Raw genomic sequence first — 26,935 nt, 5'->3', positions numbered from 1 at the left:
ATATCCAGCTAGGCTATCACTGAAAATAGAAGGAGAGAGAAAAAGCTTTCAGAACAAACAAAAACTAAAGGAATTTGCAAACACGAAACCAGCCCTCCAAGAAATATTGAGAGGGGTCCTCTAAGCAAAGAGAGAACCTAAAAGCAGCAAAGAGCAGAAACGAACAGACAACAGACAGTTAACAGTCACCTTACAGGTAATACAATGGCACTAAATTCATACATTTCAATAGTTACCCTAAATGTAAATGGGCTAAATGCCCCAATCAAAAGACACAGGCTATCAGATTGGATTAAAAAACAAGACCCATCCAGGGGCGCCTGGGTGGCTCAGATGGTTAAGCGTCTGCTTTCGGCTCAGGTCATGATCTCAGGGTCCTGGGATCGAGTCCCGCATCGGGCTCCCTGCTCCTTGGGAGCCTGCTTCTCCTTCTGCCTCTCTCTGTCTCTCATGAATAAATAAATAAAATCTTTAAAAAAAAAAAAAAAAAAAAACAAGACCCATCCATATGCTGTCTGCAAGAGACTCATTTTAGACCCAAAGACACACCCAGATTGAAAGTGAGGGGGTGGAAAACCATTTACCATGCTAATGGACACCAAAAGAAAGCTGGGGTGGCAATCCTTATATCAGACAAACTAGATTTTCAAAGACTGTAATAAGAGATGAGGAAGGACACTATATCCTACTTAAAGGGTCTATCCAACAAGAAGATCTAACAATTGTAAATATCTATGCCCCGAACATGGGAGCAGCCAATTATATAAGGCAATTAATAACAAAAGCAAAGAAACACATTGACAACAATACAATAATAGTGGGGGACTTTAACACCCCTCTGACTGAAATGGACAGATCATCTAAGCAAAAGATCAACAAGGAAATAAAGACTTTAAATGACACACTGGACTAAATGGACTTCACAGACATATTCAGAACATTCCATCCCAAAGCAAAGGAATACACATTCTTCTCTAGTGCCCATGGAACATTCTCCAGAATTGATCACATCCTAGGTCACAAATCAGGTCTCAATCGGTACCACAAGATTGGGATCATTCCCTGCATATTTTCAGACCACAATGCTTTGAAACTAGAACTCAACCACAAGAGGAAAGTCGGAAAGAACTCAAATACATGGAGGCTAAAGAGCATCCTACTAAAGAATGAATGGGTCAACCAAGAAATTAAAGAAGAATTAAAAAAATTCATGGAAACCAATGAAAATGAAAACACAACTGTTCAAAATCTTTGGGATACAGCAAAGGCAGTCCTGAGAGGAAAGTATATAGCAATACAAGCCTTTCTCAAGAAACAAGAAAGGTCTCAAATACACAACCTAACCCTACACCTAAAGGAGCTGGAGAAAGAACAGCAAATAAAGCCTAAACCCAGCAGGAGAAGAGAAATCATAAAGATCAGAGCAGAAATCAATGAACTAGAAACCAAAAGAACAGTAGAACAGATCAATGAAACTAGGAGCTGGTTCTTTGAAAGAATTAACAAGATTGATAAACCCCTGGCCAGACTGACCAAAAAGAAAAGAGAAATGACCCAAATCAACAAAATCATGAATGAAAGAGGAGAGATCACAACCAACACCAAAGAAATACAACCAATTATAAGAACATATTATGAGCAACTCTATGCCAGCAAATTAGATAACCTGGAAGAAATGGGTGCATTCCTAGAGATGTATCAACTACCAAAATTGAACCAGGAAGAAATAGAAAACCTGAACAGACCTATAACCACTAAGGAAATTGAAACAGTCATCAAAAATCTCCCAAGAAACAAAAGCCCAGGGCCAGATGGCTTCCCAGGGGAATTCTATCAGACATTTCAAGAAGAATTAATACCTATTCTCCTGAAACTGTTCCAAAAAATAGAAATGGAAGGGAAACTTCCAAACTCATTTTATGAGGCCAGCATTACCTTGATCCCAAAACCAGACAAAGACCCCATCAAAAAGGAGAATTACAGACCAATATCCTTGATGAACATGGATGCAAAAATTCTCACCAAAATACTAGCCAATAGGATCCAACAGTACATTAAAAGGATTATTCACCACGACCAAGTGGGATTTATCCCTGGGCTGCAAGGCTGGTTCAACATCCGCAAATCAATCAACGTGATACAATACATTAACAAAAGAAAGAACAAGAATCATAGGATCCTCTCAATAGATGCAGAAAAAGCATTTGACAAAGTACAGCATCCTTTCTTGATCAAAACTCTTCAGAGTATAGGGATAGAGGGTACATACCTCAATATCATAAAAGCCATCTATGAAAAACCTACAGCGAATATCATTCTCAATGGGGAAAGGCTGAGAGCTTTTCCCCTAAGGTCAGGAACGCGGCAGGGATGTCCACTCTCACCACTGCTATTCAACATAGTATTAGAAGTCCTAGCCACAGCAATTAGACAACAAAAAGAAATCAAAGGCATCCAAATCGGCAAAGAGGAAGTCAAACTCTCACTCTTTGCAGATGATATGATACTGTATGTGGAAAACCCAAAGACTCCACCCCAAAACTGCTAGAACTCATACAGGAATTCAGTAAAGTAGCAGGCTATAAAATCAATGCACAGAAATCAGTGGTATTCCTATACACCAACAACAAGACAGAAGAGACACAAATCAAGGAGTCTATCCCATTTACAATTGCACCCAAAACCATTAGATACCTAGGAATAAATCTAACCAAAGAGGCAAAGGATCTGTACTCAGAAAACTATAAAATACTCATGAAAGAAATTGAAGAAGACACAAAGAAATGGAAAAACGTTCCATGCTCATGGATTGGGAGAATCAACATTGTGAAGATGTCAATGCTCCCTAGAGCAATCTACACATTCAATGCAATCCCCATCAAAATACCATCCACTTTTTTCAAAGAAATGGAACAAATAATCCTAAAATTTGTATGGAACAAGAGGAGACCCAGAATAGCCAGAGGAATACTGAAAAAGAAAAGCAAAGCTGGCGGCATCACAATTCCGGACTTCCAGCTCTATTACAAAGCTGTCATCATCAAGACAGTATGGTACTGGCACAAAAACAGACACATCGATCAATGGAACAGAATCGAGAGCCCAGAAATGGACCCTCAACTCTATGGTCAACTTATCTTTGACAAAGCAGGAAAGAATGTCCAATGGCAAAAAGACAGTCTCTTCAACAAATGGTGTAGGGAAAATTGGACAGTCACATGCAGAAGAATGAAACTGGACCATTTCCTTACACCACACACAAAAATAGACTCCAAATGGTTGAAAGACCTAAACGTGAGACAGGAGTCCTTCAAAATCCTAAAGGAGAACACAGGTAGCAACCTTTTCGACCTTAGCCGCAGCAACTTCTTCCTAGAAACATCGCCAAAGGCACGGGAAGCCAGGGCAAAAATGAACTATTGGGATTTCATCAAGATAAAAAGCTTTTGCACAGCAAAAGAAACAGTCCACAAAACCAAAAGACAACCGACAGAATGGGAGAAAATATTTGCAAATGACATATTAGATAAAGGGCTAGTATCCAAAATCTATAAAGAACTTATCAAACTCAACACCCAAAGAACAAATAATCCAATCAAGAAATGGGCAGAAGACATGAACAGACATTTCTCCAAAGAAGACATCCAAATGGCCAACAGGCACATGAAAAAGTGCTCAACATCGCTCGGCATCAGGGAAATCCAAATCAAAACCTCAATGAGATACCACCTCACACCCGTCAGAATGGCTAAAATTAACAAGTCAGGGAACGACAGATGTTGGCGGGGATGTGGAGAAAGGGGAACCCTCCTACACTGTTGGTGGGAATGCAAGCTGGTGCAACCCCTCTGGAAAACAGTATGGAGGTTCCTCAAACAGTTGAAATTAGAGCTACCGTTCGATCCAGCAATTGCACTACTGGGTATTTACCACAAAGATACAAATGTAGGGACCCGAAGGGGTACGTGTACCCCAATGTTTATAGCAGCAATGTCCACCATAGCCAAACTGTGGAAAGAGCCAAGATGCCCATCGACAGATGAATGGATAAAGAAGAGGTGGTATATATACACAATGGAATATTATGCAGCCATCAAAAGGAATGAGATCTTGCCATTTGCAACGACGCGGATGGAACTGGAGGGTGTTATGCTGAGTGAAATAAGTCAATCAGAGAAAGACATGTATCACATGACCTCACTGATATGAGGAATTCTTAATCTCAGGAAAGAAACTGAGTGTTACTGGAGTGGTCGGGGGTGGGAGGGATGGGGTGGCTGGGTGATAGACATTGGGGAGGGTATGTGCTACGGTGAGCGCTGTGAATTGTGCAAGACTGTTGAATCACAGTTCTGTACTTCTGAAACAAATAACGCAACATATTTTAAGAAAAAAGAAAAAGAAGAAGATAACAGGAGAGGAAGAAAAGGGGAGTATGTTAGAGGGGGAGACGAACCATGAGAGATGATGGACTCTGAAAAACAAACTGAGGGTTCTAGAGGGGAGGGGGGTAGGGGGATGGGTTAGCCTGGTGATGGGTATTGAGGAGGGCACGTTCTGCATGGAGCACTGGGTGTTATGAACAAACAATGAATCATGGAACACTGCACCAAAAACTAATGATGTAATATATGGTGATTAACATAACAATAAAAAAATTAGAAAAAAAAATATCCACCAGAGGGAATCAACAGCAAATTAGAGAATGCAGAAGAACAAATCAGTGATCTGGAATACAGGATAATGGAAAACAACCAAGCTGAACAGCAAAAAGAAAAGAAAATAATAAATGAAAACCGGTTTAAGGAACTCAGTGACATCACTGAGAGTAATAACATTTGCATTATAGGAATCCCAGAAAAAACAGACAGAAGGGGACAGAAAACTTATTTGAAGAAATAATAAGCAAAAATTTCCTCAATCTAGAAAAGGAAACAGATATCCAAGTCTAGGAAGAACAGAGAGACTATAACAAGATGAGCCCAAAGAGGTCCCACCACAACACATAATTAAAATGGCAAAAAAGTAACAATAGAGAATTTTAAGAGCAGGGGGGGGGAAAAAAAAAAAGGAAATAGTTACATACAAGGGAAACTCCATAAGACTATCAGCCGATTTTTCAGGAGAAACTTTGCAAGCCAGAAGAGAGTGGCATGGTATATTCCAAAGTACTGAAAGGAAAATACCTAAAACTAAGAATGCTCTGCCTAGCAAGATTATCATTCCCAATAGAAGAAGACATAGTTTCCCAAACAAAAGTCAAAGGAATGTATTAGCACTATATCATCCTTACAAGAAATGTTAAAGGGAATTCTTTAAATGGAAAGAAAAAGGTCATCACTAGAGGAAAATAGTATGAAAGGAAAAAAAATTTACAAGTAAAAGCGAGCATATAGTAAAGGTAGTAGATTAGTCACTTATAAAGCCAATACGAAGGTTAAAACACAAAAGCAGTAGAATAATATTTACAAGAACGAGTTCAGGCATACAAAAAATAAAGATATGTAAAATACTATATCACATATATAAAATGTGAAGAGTAAAAATTTGGTGCTTTTAGAATGTGTTTGAACTTATGCAACCATCAAATTAATATATATGCTATATATGTAAGGTGTTATATAAAAACCCAATGGTAACCACAAATCAAAAACCTATAATAGAGAAGTGTATGGCAGAGGAGGAATTAAGATAGCAGAGGAGTAGGGGGACCCTAAGCTTATCTTGTCCTTCAAACACAGCTAGATAGTTATCAAAGCATTCAGAACACTCAAGAAATCAGAGGAGGGAGAGAACAAAAACTGCAAGTCTACAAGTAGAAAAGCAAACAGCTTTTGGAAGTAGGAAGTGAGGAGAATAGTCTTAGGGGAGATATAACTGTGGATATGGTGGCGAGAAAGGAGCCGGCTTATGGAGTATACCACAAAATATTATAAGGAGTGGAGTGCAAAATCTGAACTTTTAGAAATCCACTACAGTGGGGGATGTGCCTGGCTTAAAGGTGCTCAAGTGGCTTGCTGGGGTGGAATCCCAGGAGTGACAACGTGGTCTGAGGATCCTCTGGGTCACAAGATCAGGTGGCACCAAGGTGCTACACTGTTCCCAGGCATGGGAAGAGAAAAGCTACCTGGGGCCAGTGGGTCTTGGTGCTAGTTTTCTGTTCTGTGTTACCATAAACTGTCAACCACTGTGCCATGTGGCAACAGCTTTCTTGGGACCACTTGGGAAATAGCTAAAGCACTGCAAGACCCTCCCCTAGAGGAACAGTACAGGTCTGTGCCCCGGGAGTCCCTAAAATTTGGAATATTGAAATTTGATCGCATGCCTGGGATAAAAAAGCTGGGACGGTGGGGGTGCCTGGGTGGCTCAGTTGGTTGCCGTCTGTCTGCCTTCGGCTCAGGTCATGATCCCAGGGTCCTGGAATTGAGCCCTGCATTGGGCTCCCTGCTCAGTGGGGAGCCTTCTTCTCCCTCTCCCTCTGCCTGCTGCTCCCCCCTCCTGTGCTGTGTGTGTGTGTGTGTGTGTGTCAAATAAATAAAATATTAAAAAAAAAAAAACGCAGGCAGGGAGGGACGCAGGGTTCAGAGAGAAATAGAACACAACAGAGGTGAGCGATTGCTCTTCTATAAAGAGTGTGGGGGTGGGGGGTGTGAACTTTCAGCTCCAGGGCTACAGAGAGGGGTGCCATTATATTTACCCTTATCAGGGCTGAAAGCCTTCAGAGAACAAAACAGCGCCACCTAGTGGACGCCAGTGTCACTTACACCTGGAGGCATATTTCCACTGAAACGAGTCAGCCTGAGAATCAGCACAGCAGGTTCTTCCCACAGAAGATCAGCAAAAACTGCTTGCTCACAAGTCTACTGAAAACAGTGCTGCAAAGCTTCAGCTCTAGAGGAAACAGGATATAGCTTCCTTTTTATTTTTATTATTTTTTTATTATTTTTCATTTATTTTCTTATTTTTTCAATTCCTTTTTAAATTTTTATTATTAATCTTTCTCATTTTTATTTATATATATTTTAATATATTTTTTATTTTGTTGTTTCCTTTCATATATATGTGGAATATATAAATATATATCTTTGTATTTTGAGATCTAGATTCTTTTAAGAAGCAGACAAAAACAAACCCAAGATCTAGGTTTGGTTTTGTTTTTTTGTTTGCTTTTTGTTTTGTTTTGTTTTTGTTTTTTTCTCTTTCTTATTTTTTTCTGGACAAAATGATGAGATGGAGAAATTCACCCCAAAAGAAAGAACAGGAAATAGAACTCATGGCTAGGGATTTAATCAATACAGATATAAGTAAGATACCTGAGCTAGAATTAAAAAAAAACAATTATAAGGATACTAGTTGGATTTGAAAAGAGCAGAGAAGACATGAGAGAATCCCTTACTACAGAGATAAAAACTAAAATCTAGTCAGGTTGAAATTAAAAATGCTATAATTGAGATGCAAACACAAATGGAGGCCATAAAAAGCACGACAGACAAAGCAGAGGAGCGAATCAGTGATACAGAAGGCAAAATTACAGAAAATAATGAAGCTCAAAAGAAAAGAGAAAGAAAAGTAATGAATCATGAAGGTGGAGTTAGGGAACTCAGTGGCTTACTAAGATGTAATAACATTTGTATCATAAGAATCTCAGAAGATGAAGAGAGAAAAACGGGCAGAAGGTCTGTTCAAACAAATTATAGCTGAAAACTTCCCTAATCTGGGGAAGGACACAGACCTCAAAATCCAAGAAGCACACAAAATGCTCACTAAATTCAACAAAACTGACTATCGCCAAGGCATATCATAGTAAAATTCACAAAATACACAGACAAGGAAGGAATCCTGAAAGCAGCAAGGGAAAAAAATTCCTTAACCTACAAGCGGAGACAGATCAAGCTTGCAACAGATCTGCCCATAAAAACGAGACAGGCCAGAAGACAGTGGCAGGAAATATTCACTGTGCTGAATGGAAAAAAATATGTAGACAAGAATTCTTTATCCAGCAAGGCTGTCATTCAGAATAGAAGGAGAGACAAAGAGTTTCCCAAACAAATAAAAACTAAAGGAGACCATAACCACTAAACCAGCCCTGCAAGAAATTTTAAGGGGGATGCTTTGATTGGAGAAGAAAGACCAAAAGTACTAAAGACTAGAAAGGACAGAGAACATCACCAGATACACTAATTCTACAGGTAACACAAAGACACTAAATTCATATCTTTCAATAATCACTGTGAATGTAAATGGACTAAATGCTCCAATCCATACACAGATTATCGGAATGGATAAAAAAAAAATCCATCTATATATACAAGAGACTCATTTTAGACCTAAAGACACCTGCAGATAGAACCATTTATCATGCTAATGGATGTCAAAAGAAAGTTGGAATAGCCATACATATATCAGACAAACTAGATTTTAAAACAAAGACTGTAAAAAGAGATGAAGAAAGGGCATTATATCATAATTAAGGCATCTATCCATCAAGATCCAACAGTTGTATGGGGTGCCTGAGTGGCCCAGTTGGTTAAGTGTCCAACTCTTGATTTCAGCTCAGGTCATGATCTCAGAGTTGTGAGATCCAGCCCCACATCAGGCTCCACTCTGGGCAGGGAGCCTGCTTAAGATTCTTTCTCTTCCTCTACCTCTGCCCCTCTCCCCATCTCTCTGCCTTTCTAAAAAAAAAGGAAAAAAATCTAGCAATTGTAAATATTTATGCCCCCAACATGGGAGCACCAAATATATAAATCAATTAATAAGAAGAACAAGAGGGTGCCTGGGTGGCTCAGTTGGTTAAGCATCTGCCTTCAGCTCAGGTCATGAACTCAGGGTCCTGGGATCGAGTCTCACATCAGGTTCCTTGCTTAGCAGGGAATCTGCTTCTCCCTCTGCTTCTACCTCTTCCCCCTGCTTATGCTTGCTCTCTCTCTCTCTCAAATAAATAAATAAAATATTTTTTTTAAAAAAGAACAAGAAACTCATTGATAATAATACAATAATAGTAAGGGACTTTAACACCCCACTTACAGCAATGGACAGATCATCTAAGCAGAAAATCAACAAAGAAACAATGGCTTTGAACGACACGCTGGACCAGATGGACTTAACAGAACTTATTCAGAACATTTCATCCTAAAGCAGCAGAATACACATTCTTTTTGAGTGCACATGGAATATTCTCCAGAACAGATCACATACTGGGTCACAAATCAACCCTCAACAAGTACAAAAAGACTGATATCATACCATGCATATTTTCAGATCACAACACTATAAAACTTAAAGTCAACCACAAGAAAAAATTTGGACAGACCACAAAAACATGAGGTTAAAGAACATCCTACTAAAGAGTGAACTGTTGGTGGGAATGCAAGCTGGTGCAGCCACTCTGGAAAACAGTATGGAGATTTGTCAAAAAGTTGAAAATAGAGCTACCTACCATACGACCCAGCAATTGTACTAGTGGGTATTTACCCCAAAGATACAAATGTAGGGATCCAAAGGGGTACGTGCACCCCGATGTTTATAGCAGCAATGTCCACAATAGCCAAACTATGGAAAGAGCCAAGATGTCCATCAACAGATGAATGAATAAAGAAGATGTGGTATATATATACAATGGAATATTATGCAGCCATTGAAAGGAATGAAATCTTGACATTTGCAACAACGTGGATGGAACTGGAGGGTATTATGCTGAGCAAAATAAGACAATCAGAGAAAGACATGTATCATATGATCTCACTGATATGAGGAATTCTTAATCTCAGGAAACAAACTGAGGGTTGCTGGAGTGGTGGGGGGTGGGAGGTATGGGGTGGCTGGGTGATAGACATTGGCAATGCTATGGTGAGCTCTGTGAATTATGTAAGACTGTTGAATCACAGACCTGTACCTCTGAAACAAATAATACATTATATGTTAAAAAAAAGAAGAAGAAGAAAAAGAAGATAGTAGGAAGGGAAAAATGAAGGGGGGGAAATCGGAGGGGGAGATGAGCCATGAGAGACTATGGACTCTGAGAAACAAACTGACGGTTCTAGAGGGGGGGGGGGTGGGAGGATGGGTTAGCCTGGTAATGGGTATTAAAGAGGGCACATATTGAATGGAGCATTGGGTGTTATATGCAAACAATGAATCATGGAACACTACATCAAAAACTAAAGATGTAATGAACGGTGATTAACATAACATAATAAAATAAAAATAAATAAATAAATACACAAATAAATAAAAATTAAAAAAAGAAAAAAGAAAGAGTGAATGGGTTAACCAGGAAATTAAGGGAGAAATAAAAAAAAAAATACATGGAAGCAAATAAAAATGAAAACACAACAGTCCAGAACCTTTGGGAGGCTTGTATTGCCATATACATCATGCACCTCAAGAAGCAAGAAAAGTTTCAAATACATAATTTAACCTTACACCTAAAGGAGCTAGAAAATGAACAGCAAATAAAGCCAGCAGAAAAGGGGATAAAATTAAGATTAGAGCAGAAATAAATGATATAGAAACAAACGAACAAAACCAGTAGAATGAATTAACAAAACTAAGAGCTGGTTCCTCAAAAGAATGAATAACATTGATAAACCCCTAGCCAGACTTATCAGAAAGAAAAGGGAAAGGACCTAAATAGATAAAATCACAAATGAAAGAGGAGAGATCACAACCAACACTGCAGAAATACAAACAATTATAAAAGAATACTATGAAAAATTATATGCCAACAAACTGGGCAACCTGGAAGAAATGGACAAATTCTTAGAAATTTACAAACTACCAAAACTGAAACAGGAAGAAATAGAAAATTTGAATAGACTCATAACCAGCAAAGAAATTGAATCAGTAATCAAAAATCTCTCCCAACAGAGAGAAATCCTGGGCCAGATGGCTTCCCAGGGGAATTCTATGAGACGTTTAAATAGAATTAATGCCTATTCTCAAACTGTTCCAAAATATAGAAATGGAAGGAAGACTTCCAAACTCATTCTATGAAGCCAGAATTACCTTGATCCCTAAACCTGACAAAGACCCCACTGAAAAGGAGAATTCCAGGCCAATATCCCTAATGAACACGGATGCAGGAATTCTCAATAAGATACTAGCAAACTGAATTCAAAAGTACATTAAAAGGATCATTCACCATGATCAAGTGGGACTTATTCCTGGGCTGCAGGAGTGGTTCAATATTTGCAAATCAAACAATGTGATATACCACACTAATAAAAGAAAGGATAAGAACCATACGATCCTGTCAATAGATGCAGAAAAAGCATTTGACAAAATACAGTGTCCTTTCTTGATAAAAACCCTCAACAAAGTAGGGATAGATGGAGCATACCTCAACATCATAAAGGCCATATATGAAAGACCCACAGCTAATATCATCCTCAATGTGGAAAAACTGAGAGCCTTTCCCTTACAGTCAGGAACAAGACAAGGATGTCCACTCTCACCATTACTCTTCAACACAGTCCTAGAAGTCTTAGCCTCAGCAATCAGACAACAAAAAGAAATAAAAGGTATCTGAATTGGCAAGGAAAAAGTCAAACTTTCACTATTTGCAGATGACATAATACTTTATGTAGAAAACCTGAAAGACTCCACCAAAAACTTGCTAGAGTAGGAGATAAAATCAATTTTCAGAAATCTGTTGCATTTCTATACATCAATAATGAAGCCACAGAGAAAGAAATCAAGGAATCAATCCCATTTACAATTGCACCAAAACCCGGACGATACCAAGAAATAAACCTACCAAAGAGGTAAAACCTCTGTACTTGAAAACAATAGAACACATATGAAAAAACTGAAGAGGACACAAAGAAATGGGAAAGCACTCCATGCTCATGAATTAGGAGAATATACATTGTTAAAATGTCTATAACTACCCAAAACAATCTACATATTTAACGCAATCCCTTTCAAAATACCATTGGTATTTTTCCTGGAGCTAGAACAAACAATGCTAAAATGTGTATGGAACCACATAAGACCCCTGCATAGCCAAAGCAATTCTGAAAAATAAAAATAAAACTGGAGGCATCACAATTCCAGACTTCAAGGTTATATTACAAAGCTGTAATCATAAGACTGTATGGTCTTTGTACAAAAACAGACACATAGATCAATAGAACAGAATAGAGAACCCAGAAATGGATCCATCACCATATGGTCAACTAATCCTCGGAAAAGCAGGAAAGAATATCCAGTGGCAAAAATACAGTCTCTTCAACAAATGGTGTTGGGAAAACTGGACAGCAATGTGTAGAAGAAAGAAACTGGACCACTTTCTTATACCATACACAAAAGTAAATTCAAAATGGATGAAAGACCTAAATGTAAGACTGAAAACCATCAGAATTCTAGAGGAGAACACAGGCAGAAACCTCTTTTGACCTCGGCCACAGCAACTTCTTATTAGATATGTTACCAGAAGCTAGGGAAACAAAAGCAAAAATGAACTATTGGGATTTCATCAAAATAAAAAGCTTCTGCACAGCAAAGGAAACAATCAACAAAATGAAAAGGCAGCCTATGGAATGGGAGAAGATATTTGCAAATGACATATCTGATAAAGGGTTAGTATCCAAAATCAATAAAGAACTTTTCAAAGTCAACACCCAAAAAGAAATAATCCAGTTAAGAAATAGGCAGAAGACATGAATAGACACTTATCCAAAGAAGACATCCAGATGGCTTACGACACTTGAAAAGATGCTCAACATCATCATGATGATCAGGGAAATGCAAATCAAAACCATGATGAGGTACCACCTCACACTTGTCAGAATCACTAAAATTAACAACACAAGAAACAATAGGTGTTGGCAAGGATGCAGAGAAAGGGGAACCCTCTTGCACTGCTGGTGGGAATGCAAACTGGTGCAGCCATTCTGGAGAAAAATTTGGAGGTTCTCAAAAAGTTAAAAATAGAACTACCCTACCATCCAGGAATTGTACTGCTAGGTATTTACCCAAAGGAAACAAAAATACAGATTCAAACGGATAAATGCACCCCAATGTTTATATCAGCATTATCAACAAGAGCCAAACTCCGCAGAGAACCCAAATGTCCATCAACTGATGATGGATCAAGACTAATAGATACCACATCATACACACACACACACACACACGAATATTAGTCATCAAAAAAAAAAAAAAAAAGAAATCTCGCCATTTGCAATGACATGATGGAGCCAAAGTGTATTATGCTAAGTGAAATAAGTCAGTTATAGAAAGACAAATACCATATGATCTCATTCATATGTGGAATTAAAGAAAGAAAACAGATGAACATATGGGAAGAAGGAAAAGAAAAAAGGAGAGAGGGAAACAAACCATAAGTGACTCTTAACAATAGAGAACAAACTGAGGGTTGATGGAATGAGGTGGGTGGAGGATGGGCTAGATGGGTGATGGATATTAAAAAGGGCACTTGTGATGAACACTGGGTATTGTATGTAAGTGATGAATCACTGAATTCTACTCCAGAACCACTATTGCACTGTATGTTAACTAACTAAAGTTGAAATTAAAAAACAAAAAAATCTACAATACACACAAAAAAATAAAGAGAAACTAATCCAAGCATAACACTAAAGAAAGCCATCAGACCAAAAGGGAAGAGAGAAGAACTAAAAAGTAATTAGAAAATTATTAACAAAATGTCAGTAAGTATTTTATTGACACAACAATAATTACTTTAAATGTAAATGGACATATTGCCCCAATCAAAAGACATAGGGTGACTTCATAAATTAAAAAAAAAAAAAACAAGATTCAACTATATGTTATCTACAAGAGACTCACCTAAAGACACATGAGGATTGAAAGTGAAAGGATGGAAAAACATACCATGCAAATGGAAGGGAAAAAAAAAGCTAAACTAGCAATATTTATATCAGACAAAATAGATGTTAAAACAAAGACTGTAGCAAGAGACAAAGGGCACTTCATAATGATAAAAGGATCAATCAAACAAGAAGATTTAACAATTGTAAATATCTACACAGCCAACATAGAAGCACCTAAATACATAACGCAAATATTAACAGACATAAAGGAAGAAACTGACAGGAATACAGTGATAATAGGGAAATTCAACATCCCACTTACATCAATGGGTAGATCATCCAGATTTTAGAAAATCAACAAGTAAACAGTGGCTTTGAACAACATTAGACCAGATAGACCTAAGAGATATATACAAAACATTCCATCCTGAAATGGGAGAATACACATTGCCTTCAAGTACACATGGAGTATTCTCCAGGACAAATAACAGGTTAGGAAAAAAGTCTCAGTAAATTTAAGAAGACTGAAATCATGTCATTCATCTTTTTCATTCATAAGAATATAAAACTTGAAATGAGTTGCAAGAAAAAATATGGAAAAACCACAATACATGGAGGCTAAACAACATGCTATTAAACTAAGAGATCAAGAAGAAATCAAAGAGGAAATCAAAATCTACATGAAGACAAATAAAAGTGAAAGCAAAGTTCAAAATCTTTGGGATACAACACGTATATGGTCAATTATTCTATAAAAAAAGGAGCAAGAATATACAATGAAGAAAAGATAGTCTTTTCAATAAATGGTGTTGGAAAAATTGGGCAGCTACCTGCAAAAGAACTAAACTGGATCACTTTCATATACCATACACAAAAATAAACTCAAAATGGATTAAAGACCTGATTATGAGACCTGATACCATAGAATGCCTAAAGAAAATCTGAATAGACTGATTACTAGTAATGAAATTAAATAAGTAATCAAAAAATTTCCAACAAACAATAGTAATTTGTTGGACATCAGCCTTAGCAACATATTTATGGATATGTCTCCTCAGGATAGGGAAACAAACACAAAAATAAACTATTGGGACTACACCAAAATAAAAAGATTTTGCACAGCAAAGAAAACCATCAATAGAACAAAAAGGCAACCAAGTGAATGGGAGACGATATTTGTAAATGATATGCCTATAAAGGGTTAATATCCAAAATATATAAGAACTTATACAACTCAACACCAAAAAAACAAATAATCCAATTAAAAAATAGGCAGAGGACCTAAATAGACATTTTTTCCAAAGACATACAGATAGCCAAAAGACATGAAAAGATGCTTGACATCACTAATCATCGAAGAAATGCAAATCAAAACCACAATGAAATATCACTTCACACCAATTAGAATGGCTAGTGTCAAAAAGATAAGAAATAAGTGTTGACAAGGATCCAGAGAAAAGGGAATCCTCCTGTACTGCAACGAAAACAAAAATGAACAAGTGGGACTATATCAAACTAAAAAGCTTCTGCACAGCAGAGGAAACCCAACAACAAAATAAAAAGGTGACCTACTGAATGGGAGAAAACATCTACAAATTATATCTGATATGGGATTAATATCCAAAATATATAAAGAACTTATAAAACTCAATTGCAAAAAAATCCAATTAAAAAATGAGCAGAGGATCTGAATAGACAATTTTTTCAGAGAAGATATAGTGACAGCCAACGGACATATGAAGACATGCTGAACATCACTAATCATCAGGGAAATGCAAATCAAAACCACAATGAGATATAACCTCACCCCATTACAACAGCTATTATCAAAAAGAGAAGAAATAACAATTGGTAAGGATGCGGAGAAAAGGGAACCATCATGCACTGTTGGTGGGAGTGTAAATTCACTATGGAAATGATACAGACGTTCCTCAAAAAATTAAAAACAGAATTACCATATGATCCAGCAATTCCACTTCTGGGTGTTCACTCAAAGAAAATGAAAACACTAATTCAAAAAGATATATGTGCCCTCTGTATTCATTGCAGGATTATTTTGTGGCCAAAATATGGAAACAATCTAAGTGCCCATCAATAAATGAATGAAGAAAATGTGGCATATATGTGTATATACCAAATAAATATATATATACAATGCAATACTACTCAGCCATAAAAAGAATGAAATCTTGGGAATTAAGAATACACTTATCTTGATGAGCACTGAATAATAAAGGAAATTCTTGAATCACTATATTGTACAATTGAAATTAATATATATACTATATAAAACTGTATGCTAACTACACTGGAATTAAAATAAAGAATGAATGAATGAATGAAATTAAAATAAAATTGCAACAACACAGATGGACCTTGAAGATATTATGCTAAGTGAAATAAGTCAGATAAATACCATACGATCTCATTTACACGTGAAATCTACAAATAAAACAAAATTAATGGATAGGAAGAACAGAGTGGTGGTTGCTACTCTATTGGGGGATTTGGGGGTGAGCAAAATGGGTGAATGGGGTCAGGAGGTGCAGACTTCCAGTTGTAAAATGAATAGGTCATGGGGATGGGGTGTGCAGCATAGTGACTATAGCCAATTGTATTGTACATATTTGAGGGTTTCTGGGAGAGTGTCTTGAAAGTTCTCATCACAAGAAAAAAATTTTTTTGTAAATTTTTATGATGATATATGATGACTAGACTTGTGATGATCATTTCTCCATGTACACAAGTGTCAAATCACAAGTGTCAATCCTTACATTGTACATCTGAAACTACTATAACACTGAATGTCCATTATACCTCAATAAAAAAAAGAAAGAAAGAAAAACTAAACTCCATAAAATATGGCATAGCACAGACCCCATAGGAGCTTTTAATCTCAAATCTACCATTGGCTCATTCTGTGTCTCTGGGCAAACCATACAACTATGCTGGGCCTTAGGCCCTTTATTTTTTCTGATGACACTACTTTAACCACTTTATTATTCTAAAATTCAATGAATATTAGAAATCAATAACTGTCCCACTAAAAATCATAAAATCACATGTCAGATGAAATATATTACCTATCTATATTGTAAAGATGGCAGGTCACACTGGAAAGTATTAGCCATTTCCTCAAATACTAATATTTTTAGAAAACTAAAAAATTAATTTTCTGCCTGCTTTAAAATCTGAGTTTTATAGCCCCAAGAAAGCCAATAATGTCCTAAAAAGGACAAAATATACCAAACCCTAGCAAGGCCAGACTATAAAATATTAAGTTGATATGTGTTCCTATCTCCCTGAAAAGTGGAGATGACAAAGTTCTTCTACTACAGCAGGGATGTGGGGAATGGAATATATAATGGTATATATATATATATATATATATATGAAATATATATACCAAAAAAATGCCAAATGACATGCTTAAGTGGTCCAGCACACAAGAAAATTATCTTGGATATCATGCTTTCAGAGACCAATATTATGCAGTCCAGCATCCATTTATTTACCCATCTTCTGATACAGCACTCCCAGATCTAAAGTGAGAAATGTAGTCTACATCTAGCCAATCATTTAATTCCAAACCCCAAGGTCATAGTGACTGGTTCAGCAAGCAACTCTATGCCCCAAGCTACATAAATGAAACTGAAGTATAGGACTTTTTGGAGTTAGAAAGAAGAGACTCCTTCACTCTGTGGTAGGCAGAATGGCCCAAGATTCCTGTACCTGGTTATTCAAACACTAATCTAGATGCTGCTATGAGGGATTTTGCAGATTTAGTTAAATCTTAACTCACTGGCCAAAGAAATATACAGACATTATTTGGATAGGTCTGACCCCATCAGGGAAGACCTTTAAAAGCAGGGTTTCCACCAGCTGGTGGCAAAAGACAACATCAGAGAGATTTGAAGCACAGAAAGATTTGGTGTGATATTGGTGGCTTTGAGATGAAAGCAGCCATGTGTAAAGGAATGCAGGTAGCCTCTAAAAGCTGACAGCTGCCCCCCAGCTGAAGACCAGCAAGGAAACAGGGACCACAGTCCTACAGCCCCAAGGAACTGAATTCAGGCAACAACCTGAATGAGCTTGGACATGGAAACTTCTCCAGAATCTCCAGATAAGACCCTATTGCTGCTGATGCCTCACTTCAGTTTTGTGAGACCTTGAGCAGAGAATCCAAGTGAATCCACCCAGACTTATGACCTACATAACTATGAGCTAATAAATAGGCATTCAAAACCACTAAGCTTTTACTACACAGTACTAGAAAACTAATATATACTGGAATTACTAGCTGTAAGAATAATGTCCCTAGAGAAAGGTCAACCTAAAAAAAAAAAAAAAAAAAAATCCAATATAGGAAAGCAGAGCTAAGAGATGGCATCTACATGACAGCTTTTTAATCCCCGGATCTAGCCATGCACAGAGCCTATCCTGATCCTAAAATGTCCAACTATGTAAGTCAATAAAATCCTGTTATTATTAAAGCCAGGTTGAAGTGACTTTTAGTCACCAGGAGAAAAATCCCAGATACTTGAAAAAAAACAAGAAAAATCTTCAATTCCAAACTACAGACAAACCCTATGGATGGGGTTTGTATTTTAATAGAAAAATATAGCTGACTATTCCTTCAGAAATAATACCATTTAGCTAACTGAGGAGTATCAAAGGCCTGAAGAAGCCTCTTATTATATTATTTTCTCAAAATTAAGACAATTTTGAGGGAGAAAGATTTCAAATTAAACAGTAAGTACCACCTTGAGTTCTTATATGACTTGAGGCCAAAATATCTATATGCTAAACTTTGGATAGTAATAAAAAGACAATCAAATTTTTCACATGGAAACACACATATAGACACATGCATATAGGCTCAAAAAGGGGCACCACAAATGTGAAAATTGGTCTACTTTCTTTTTTCAGTTTTTGGACATTCTTTTGTTTTGTTTTGTTTTTCTTTTCTTTTTTCTATTATGTTATGTTAGTCACCATACAGTACATCATTAGTTTTTGATGTAGTGTTCCATGATTCATTGGTTGAGTATAACACCCAGTGCTCCATGCACTACGTGCCCTCTTTAATACCCATCACCGGGCTAACCCATCCCCCCACCCCCCTCCCCTCTAGAACCCTCAGTTTGTTTTTCAGAATCCACAGTCTCTCATGGTTCATCTCTCCCTCCGATTCCCCCACCTTCATTTTTCCCTTCCTTCTCCTAATGTCCTCCATGCTGTTCCTTATGTTCCATAAATAAGTGAAACCATATGATAATCGTCTTTCTCTGTTGATTTATTTCACTTAGCATAACCTCCTCCAGTCCCATCTATGTTGATGCAAAAGTTGGGTATTCATCCTTTCTGATGGCTGAGTAATATTCCATTGTATATAAGGGCCAAATTTCATGCATTCTTACAACCGGCAGGACTGAAAGCCTGGAAATTTAAAAATCAGTAGGCTCAGCTCTGGGAGAGCCAGGAGGGCAAGAGGAAACTGAGTCCTGCCCTTAAAGAGACAACACAACAAACAGCTCATGGAGATATAGAAGCAGCAGTTTGAAAAATGCCTGGGGCATATAGAAGGGAGAATTATTTACTAATTGCAGAGTATGTTCTAGAGTGGCAGATTTCACTGGAAGACTCCTCCAGGAATGAGGGAGCTAGCAGGTGCCATTTCCCTCTCCTACCCCCAGCATAAACACATGGCCACCTGTGGGAACCAGCATAGCCCTAGCATTTACTACCTAACTTGCTTACACTATGCCCTGTCCCCTCCAGACTGGCCTGCTTCAGTTCTGGGGCTGTGAGTCCCTTTTCCCAGAAGACCAGTACAAAACTTGCCAACACGATGTCTCCAGACAGCATGCTTTGCAAGGTCTCCATCCGGCTGTAGCAGCAGCAGGTCACCTCCTGCAAAGATGTGTACACTTTATTAAAACTGTGTGCCCTGCCCATGTGTATTTTGTGGATCAGGCCCTGGCTAGCCCTGGTCTTGGCAGCAGTGGCATGTCCCCTGTGGAAGAAGATGACCAGCATGCAAAACTTATAGGTATGGCACCCACCCTACCCCTATACACTTCGCAGAATGGCCCCAGTTGGCTCAGTCTCAACAGTAGCTGCATCCCCTCTGGAAAAGGCAAATACCACCTTGTTAAAAACGCACACCACCCCCACTCCTTTTAAGAGCAGCAGACAGCTGACTTTCCTAACACAGAGAAACAGATACCAAATGTTAGACAAAATGAGGAGACAGAGGAATATGTCCCAAATGAAAGAACAGGACAAAACCATAGCAAGAGACCTAAGCTAAATGGAGGTAAGTAATATGCCTGATAGAGAATTTAAAGTAATGATCATAAAGATACTCACTGGACTTAAGAAGAGTGGAAGACCTCAGTGAGATACTTAACAAAGAGATAGAAAACATTAAAAAAAAATCAGAGATGAAGAACACAATAAATGAAATTAAAAATGCTCTAGATGGAATATATAGTGGCTAGAGGAAAGAGAAGAATGAATTAGTGACCTGGAGGACAGAGTAATGGAAAGTAATTAAGCTGACCAGGTGAGAGAAAAAGAATTATGCAAAATGAGAATAGACTTAGGGAACTAAATGACTCTATCAAGCATAATAACATTCACATTATAGGGAGCTCAGAAGAAAAAGAGAGATAAAAGGGAGCAGAAAATTTATTTGAAGAAATAATAGCCGAAAACTTCCCTTATCTGGGGAAAGAAACAGATATCCAGATCCAGGAGGCATAGAGAGCCCCCAACAAAGTCAACCCAAGGAGGTCCACACCAAGACACATAGTAAGTAAAATGGTAAAAAGTAGTGATAAAGAGAGAATGCTAAAAGTGACAAGAGAAAAGAAGATAGTTACATACAAGGGAACCCCCATAAGGCTATCAGTGGACTTTAGCAGAAACTCCATAGGCCAGAAGAGAGTGGCATGATCTATTCAAAGTACTGAATGGGAAAAATCTGCAGCCAAGAATATTCTATCCAGCATAGCTATCACACAGAATAGTAGAGATAAAAGAGTTTCTCAGACAAACAAAAGCTAAACCAGCTTCATGATCACTAAACCATCCCTACAAGAAATATGAAAGGGGACTCTGTGAGTTGAAAGGAAAGACCATAAGTAAGAGTAAAAAAGTAGGAAGTACAAAAGCAGTAAAAATAAGTATATCTGTAAAAATCAGTCAAGGAACTTACAAACTAAAAGGATGTAAAGTAGGACACCATATACCTAAAACATGGAGGGAAAGAAGTAAAGAATAGGGTTCAAACTTAAGTGACTGTCAACTTAATATAGACTGCTATATGCAGAAGATGTTATGTACAAATCTAATGGTAACCACAAATCAAACGCAGTAATAGATATGCAAAAACTAAAGGGAAAGGAATACAAGTATATCACTAAAGAAAGGCAACTTACGGTGAGAAAAGAGTTCAAGAGAAGAAAGTAACAGAGAAGATCTAGTATTTGTTCCCCAAACCAGGCCTTCGGGTGATTGGCCTTGAGATCTTACCCCTCAGTAACTGGAATGGTTTGCCTTGTTCATCCTTGATGGGAACCTGTGACTAAATTCTACAAGCATTGGGAAAATGGAAAAAAGGGGGGGGGGAGAAGGGAGGGGTAGAATCAGTGAATGTTAAAACTGAAAGGGCTCCTAGAATTAACCCAATTCAAAAGTTCCTGCCCCAATTTTACAATTGAAAAACTAAAAGAAGTTGCTGTAATGCTTTATGATATACAGTCTCTAATAGAAAAAGTGGTTTGAAGACCCAATATGCCATGCTTTCTCAGGGAAGAGATGACCCATTAGTTTTCTTTCTACATCTGTTATTTTTCTTATTTGGAAATGGAGGTGAGAAGGGGATTTACTAGGATATGAAGAAGGAAAACAATATTTGTTCTCATTTTACCCTTCAACTTTTTGATCTATTGAGTGCTTATCAATCATATGGATATGGAGGTATAACTAAAACCAAGGATAAAGATGGATGAGACATTGTTTGGGGCACCTGGGTGGCTCAGTTGTTTAAGTGGTTAGCTCTTGATTTCAGCTCAGGTCATGATCTCAGGGTCCTGGGATTGAGCCCCGTGTCAGGCTGTGCTCAGCAGGAGTCTGCTTGAGGATTCTCTTTCTCCCCTGCCCCTCCCCCTACTCTCTCTCTCAAATAAATAAATCTTTAAGAAAAAAAAGATGGATGAGAGACATTGATAGATCTCAAGTCTAGAATATTTTCCAATCATGATCCAGAAGACCCCACAGATAAAACCTCCTGATGTCTTACAGAGGAAAAATCTGACAGTTTAGCTCAATTGTAGCAGGGAAACTTACTCAGTTTTTCAGAAACAAACTCCTATAACATAGTCTCAGAGGCACCAAAACTCATGTGATGGGGTTGCAAGTCCTATCAAGAGACCCAAGGTCAAAGATTGGTAGCTTGAGACTGGCTTAAGAAAAGTGAGACTAGCCAGAATCAAATCCATACTCATGCCAAGTGGAAATAATAAGTGAGTGAGTTTTCCAGTTCACTAGGAGGGCTCCATGTTGGGTGTGAAGCCTACTTAAAAAAATATTGAACTTTGTAGCCAGTTCACTGGGAAAGTAGGAGAGTACACCTTATCTATAGATACATCATACCATGCATTGCCTTACTGAGTATAGGAGACCTTGGGTCAAGTGCCAGCTCTGGAACCAAACCACAGCTGAGGCCCATCTATCTGTGACAGAGCAAGTATAATTAAAAAGTTCAAAAAGTAGAAGTAAATTACCAGATATGAAATTTTAGGAAAATATAAAGCACATACGTAGCATCTTAAAATTTTTATTGTATATACACAGCATTAGGGTCTATGGAAATGTCTGGAAAATATTTGTGGACCATCTTCTCATGAGATGCAAGAAACTCTTTTGACTTTAGACTTGCAATTGATGTGAAGAAAGAAAGCAGATATAGAACTGATGGGTTCATTTTAGAGAACTAGATGGCTGTGTGTGTGTGGTAGGGAGGGGGGCAGTGGTAAATAAATACAAGAAAGGAACAAAGAGGAATGAAGACAGCTAACATAACAAAAAAATCTACCTTGCATTTACATTTAGAGATGGAAGGAATACTCCTGTAAAAAGTCAGCTGAACAGAGAACAAATAGCAGTTAATAAAAAAAATGTTATCAGTTACAACTTATCATAATAGTCAAAAACTAGGGGAAAAAACATACAATGGGTAACAGCAAGGAGAAAACTAAAACTACATGCTAAATATGTATGAATCTCAGAAGCATAATACTGAGTAAATGAAACCAGATACAAAAAAGTACATATAATGCATTTATGAAAAGCCCAATAATAGACAAAACAAATCTATTTTAGTCTGAAAAATAGTTATCCTTATTGGAGAGTAGTGACTGGAAGGAATTATACAGGTGTGTCTGGGATGCTGATAATGTTGTTTCTTAATCTAGTTCAGCCAGCTGTACATTTAGAATATATGCACTATTATATATTCTTTTTCTGTTTCAATTAAAAATATTAAAGCAGTGTTTTCCACCTGTGTTCCATAGGATTCTTGCCTAAAGAAATGTTATGATGGGGTTCTTCCATAAAAGAGTTTGCTTTTCCCTACATTTGGGAAATGCTGAGAAAAAACCATTTAAATATATATCCACTCTATAGGATGTCTTCATCAATGACATCGACCCTCCCTGCATGGCCTTGGATCTACTCATACTACCCCCATTCAAGCTTTTCTAGGGTTTCCTCTGGCCCCCAAATTTCAGTCACAACAGAAACTGCATGAAAGGATATGGATTGGAATACACATCCCACACAGTTTACTCCTGGAGTGGAACAAAACACTTTGAGCACACACTCACTCACTCTTATCAACCAGTTTGGATCAGCAGCACTACCCTAACATGGAAGAGCACACATTTAAAATAGGGCATTGCCTTCTCTTTTGAATGCGTGTCTCTATTCAATGCTCTTGCACCCACGTAATCCCAGAGCAGTAAACCGGAACATTTCATGAAATTTGCCAATACAATACAGCGAAGAAATACAGGAAAGCAGATTTTCAAATAGATCTTTTTGCATCTCTGATTTCAGAATGCTCAAGTAATCTCAGCATTCATGGGTTTCTAGTTCACAAATCTGAGTTTCTCCCAAATACTTAAAACCTATCACAAGCTGACTCTTAGAATCACCTCATTTTTCTAGTCACTTATGTCAAAACAAATCAGTACTTCTTTATAGCTAGCATTTTGCTTGTTCACAATGTGTTCATTGATTCAGGCTCTTGCCTATTTTTTCTTAAACTCTTTGTCACTCTTGTTACCATGAGTGAGATTGGGGAATTTGAAGACTGTCTCTATGCACAAATAAATAACAAGCAGTGTTCTGTGTTGTTAACTTTAGGTCATTTTCCACAACTTTAGTTACTTATTTAACTTGATTTAATCAGGCAGCTGGTATACCTTTGGCTATTCATTTCTGCCAATTTCTAAAGTAAAAAAAGAAAAAGAAAATCCCCTAAATTTAATTAATTGCCTTTTCTTAGAGGGGGAGAAGAGATCAATCTTCAAATGACAAATAAACAATTTGCCTCAAGTCCATCATCTTTCTTCCTGGTATGTGAGCATCAAGTCTTTTCATTCCTTTTGCTATGATCCTAATCAGATATACCACCCACTGCTCCTTTATAATAAAGTAAGGGCAATGGAAACTAGACAGTATTTCAAACCAAGGTCTTAAGCCAAAGCATTCATAATAACAGGGATCCTAATTATGTTATACTGATTTCCAACAGGAGAATTAAATTATCTATTTCAAATAAAATTTAGAACAAACATTAACATAGTGATGTCCGGTTTGGTGAGAAACCATTTGGATTGGAAAATAGGACTTCAGTGTTTCAAAATATACTAAAAAGACCATATTGCAAACACCAAACTATATCATACTCCATGGATAAATAGTAAGCATGATTACATTTGAGACTACAAAAGCCATTAGAAATAGAGAGAGAGAGAGAATAAGATTAAGAGAAAGTGTTACAAATGTAATTGCCACAGCCATGGTTATCCAATCCTGAAGCAAAGTTGAAAACAGAATAATGAAAGGACTGCTGGACTTGGTTTAGGTCCAAGATGTAGTGAGCAATCTCTCAGATAATATTTTAAATATATTTGCTCCAGAGTGAGGAAAAACATTACCCAAAGAGCTAAAGGGAAAACAAGTTCACTTAAGAGCAAAAACACTTAAAGTTTTAATCAGAAAGAATTCCTAATACTAGGAAAAAAGAATAATAAAATTCATGATTGGCTAATTCATTTCATACAACCAACAGTGATGGCAACCTACCTCATTTAAGTCCTGACAAGTCTCAAAATTGTCCTTTGACCAAATGGCAGCCCTTTGGTCGATTCTGTAAAATACAAAGAAAAGTTATTTCCATTTAAAAGAAATCTTTCAATGTGCATTTGAGGCTGGCAGCTACAAAACCTTCAGTGGTGTCCCACTGCCCACAGAATAAAATCCAGACTCCTCATAATAGTCTGCAACACATTACAATGCTTGAATTCTGCCAGTGTGCCTGGCCCCACTTCCTAACACTCACACCCTGGCCCCTACACTCCAGCCTCTCTGGCCTTCTCTTGGTTTCTTGAATACATAGTGCTGGTTCCCTGTTCAAACCATCCTAATTACTACCCCAGACTGCTCTCCCCCAGATCTTCATAAAACTGACCCTTCCATCATAAGCAGGATGTCACCTCCCAACAGGACTTCCTGATGTCCCTAACTAGAAGCAGCCCTCCCTACACTATCACACTGTCCATAGATTTTCTTCTTCACACTTATCACGATCTGAAATTAACCTGTTTATTGGCATTTCTTCATTGCTCTGAAAAATTAGGGATTATGTCCATTTTCTACACTGCTGAATCCTCAGTACCTAATACAAATTTAATATTGTTTCATTAATTAAAAAGATTTTTGTGTACATGATCTGATAGATCTGATGCAGTCAGTACAGAAAGATAGCATTTGTTCACTGAAGACAGCATTTGGAAATTTCATCCTATCTTTTAACTAACACAATAAACAGAATAATTTCTGGGTAACATGATGAAGCTGGGTTTTGCCACTCCATAGTTTCGAATAAAAGAAAATGACTTGAAATAAGGCATATCTACTCTGAATCCATTTTTAAAATTTAAATACAAAAAAGCAAAATTTCACTATAGGCAGATGCTGAGTTCAAAATCATGATTTGTCAAATGTTATGATCTAATAGTATCTATTACATAACATTCAAGTTTTTCTGCAGCAGTTTGCATGCTATTATATAATAAGTGTATTAAATTATAGTTATCCTTATAAAAGTGCCTGCTTTCTTAATAAAAGATTTAGTCACCATTAAGTCATTTATAAAAAGATTTATTTGGGGACATAATTATTTACAGTTATTAATCAGCTTCAATTTGAGTCCTGAAGAAAGTATATATGTCCTCTGAAGGGTCAACAAGATAAATGATTTCTTTAAGTCATGATGCACATTTAGAAATGCCACAAGCATAACTTCTTCAAAATATTCTTAAGAATGCAAAATTTGTTCAGTCCAAGGGCACCTAACTGTGCAAACAATTTGCTTCCAATGAGAAAAGTAAGGAGATGGTAAACAAAATTGTCTAGAATACACTGATTTCTACTACATCTACACAAACCAGCATGTCTCTCCTGACTAAGTGAGAAGGTTAAGGGTCCAACAGTGAGCTCAGGGAGAGATCACTCAAGTGGGAAAAGAAAGTGAGGAAGACCACTGGCACACCCATTCTATCCCCATCAATTCCCTGTGCTGCAAACACAGTAATATCAGGGCTTCAGAAAATCCTAAATTGCTCTATCCCACAAATGGGGGAACTCTCTTAGGCACAGGAGTTAATGTGTCCAATCCAGTAACATCTAAAATTTTGAATGGCTCATAATTTCTTTGTAAGATACACTGGTTCTCAAATTGTGTTTCTATAGAGTTATGGTAGCACCAGAAAAATGGAAGTGGTATTCTTTAATGGAAAAAATATTTACCAGTTTATAGTTTAACCATAAATGTCTCTAGA

At 37.3% G+C, this 26,935-nt stretch overlaps 1 protein-coding gene across 5 annotated transcripts in view; it reads right to left on the bottom strand.

Annotated features, from left to right (window-relative positions):
• Positions 1 to 26,935, bottom strand: part of FAM13C (family with sequence similarity 13 member C) — a 166,107-nt gene that overhangs the window by 54,173 nt on the left and 84,999 nt on the right. For all 5 annotated transcript variants that reach the window (XM_088019808.1, XM_028124012.2, XM_028124013.2 and 2 more), the window contains one exon: positions 25,179 to 25,242. In XM_088019808.1, coding sequence (XP_087875934.1) covers positions 25,179 to 25,242 — 64 coding nt within the window. The remainder of the gene's footprint in view (positions 1 to 25,178; positions 25,243 to 26,935) is intronic.

Source organism: Eumetopias jubatus, unplaced genomic scaffold (assembly GCF_037043125.1).
Source record: "Eumetopias jubatus isolate StellerSeaLion01/CBP00866 unplaced genomic scaffold, mEumJub1_p1.0 scaffold_17, whole genome shotgun sequence".
NCBI classification, from domain to species: domain Eukaryota; kingdom Metazoa; phylum Chordata; class Mammalia; order Carnivora; family Otariidae; genus Eumetopias; species Eumetopias jubatus.
This window is presented reverse-complemented; position numbering and strand designations above follow the sequence as displayed.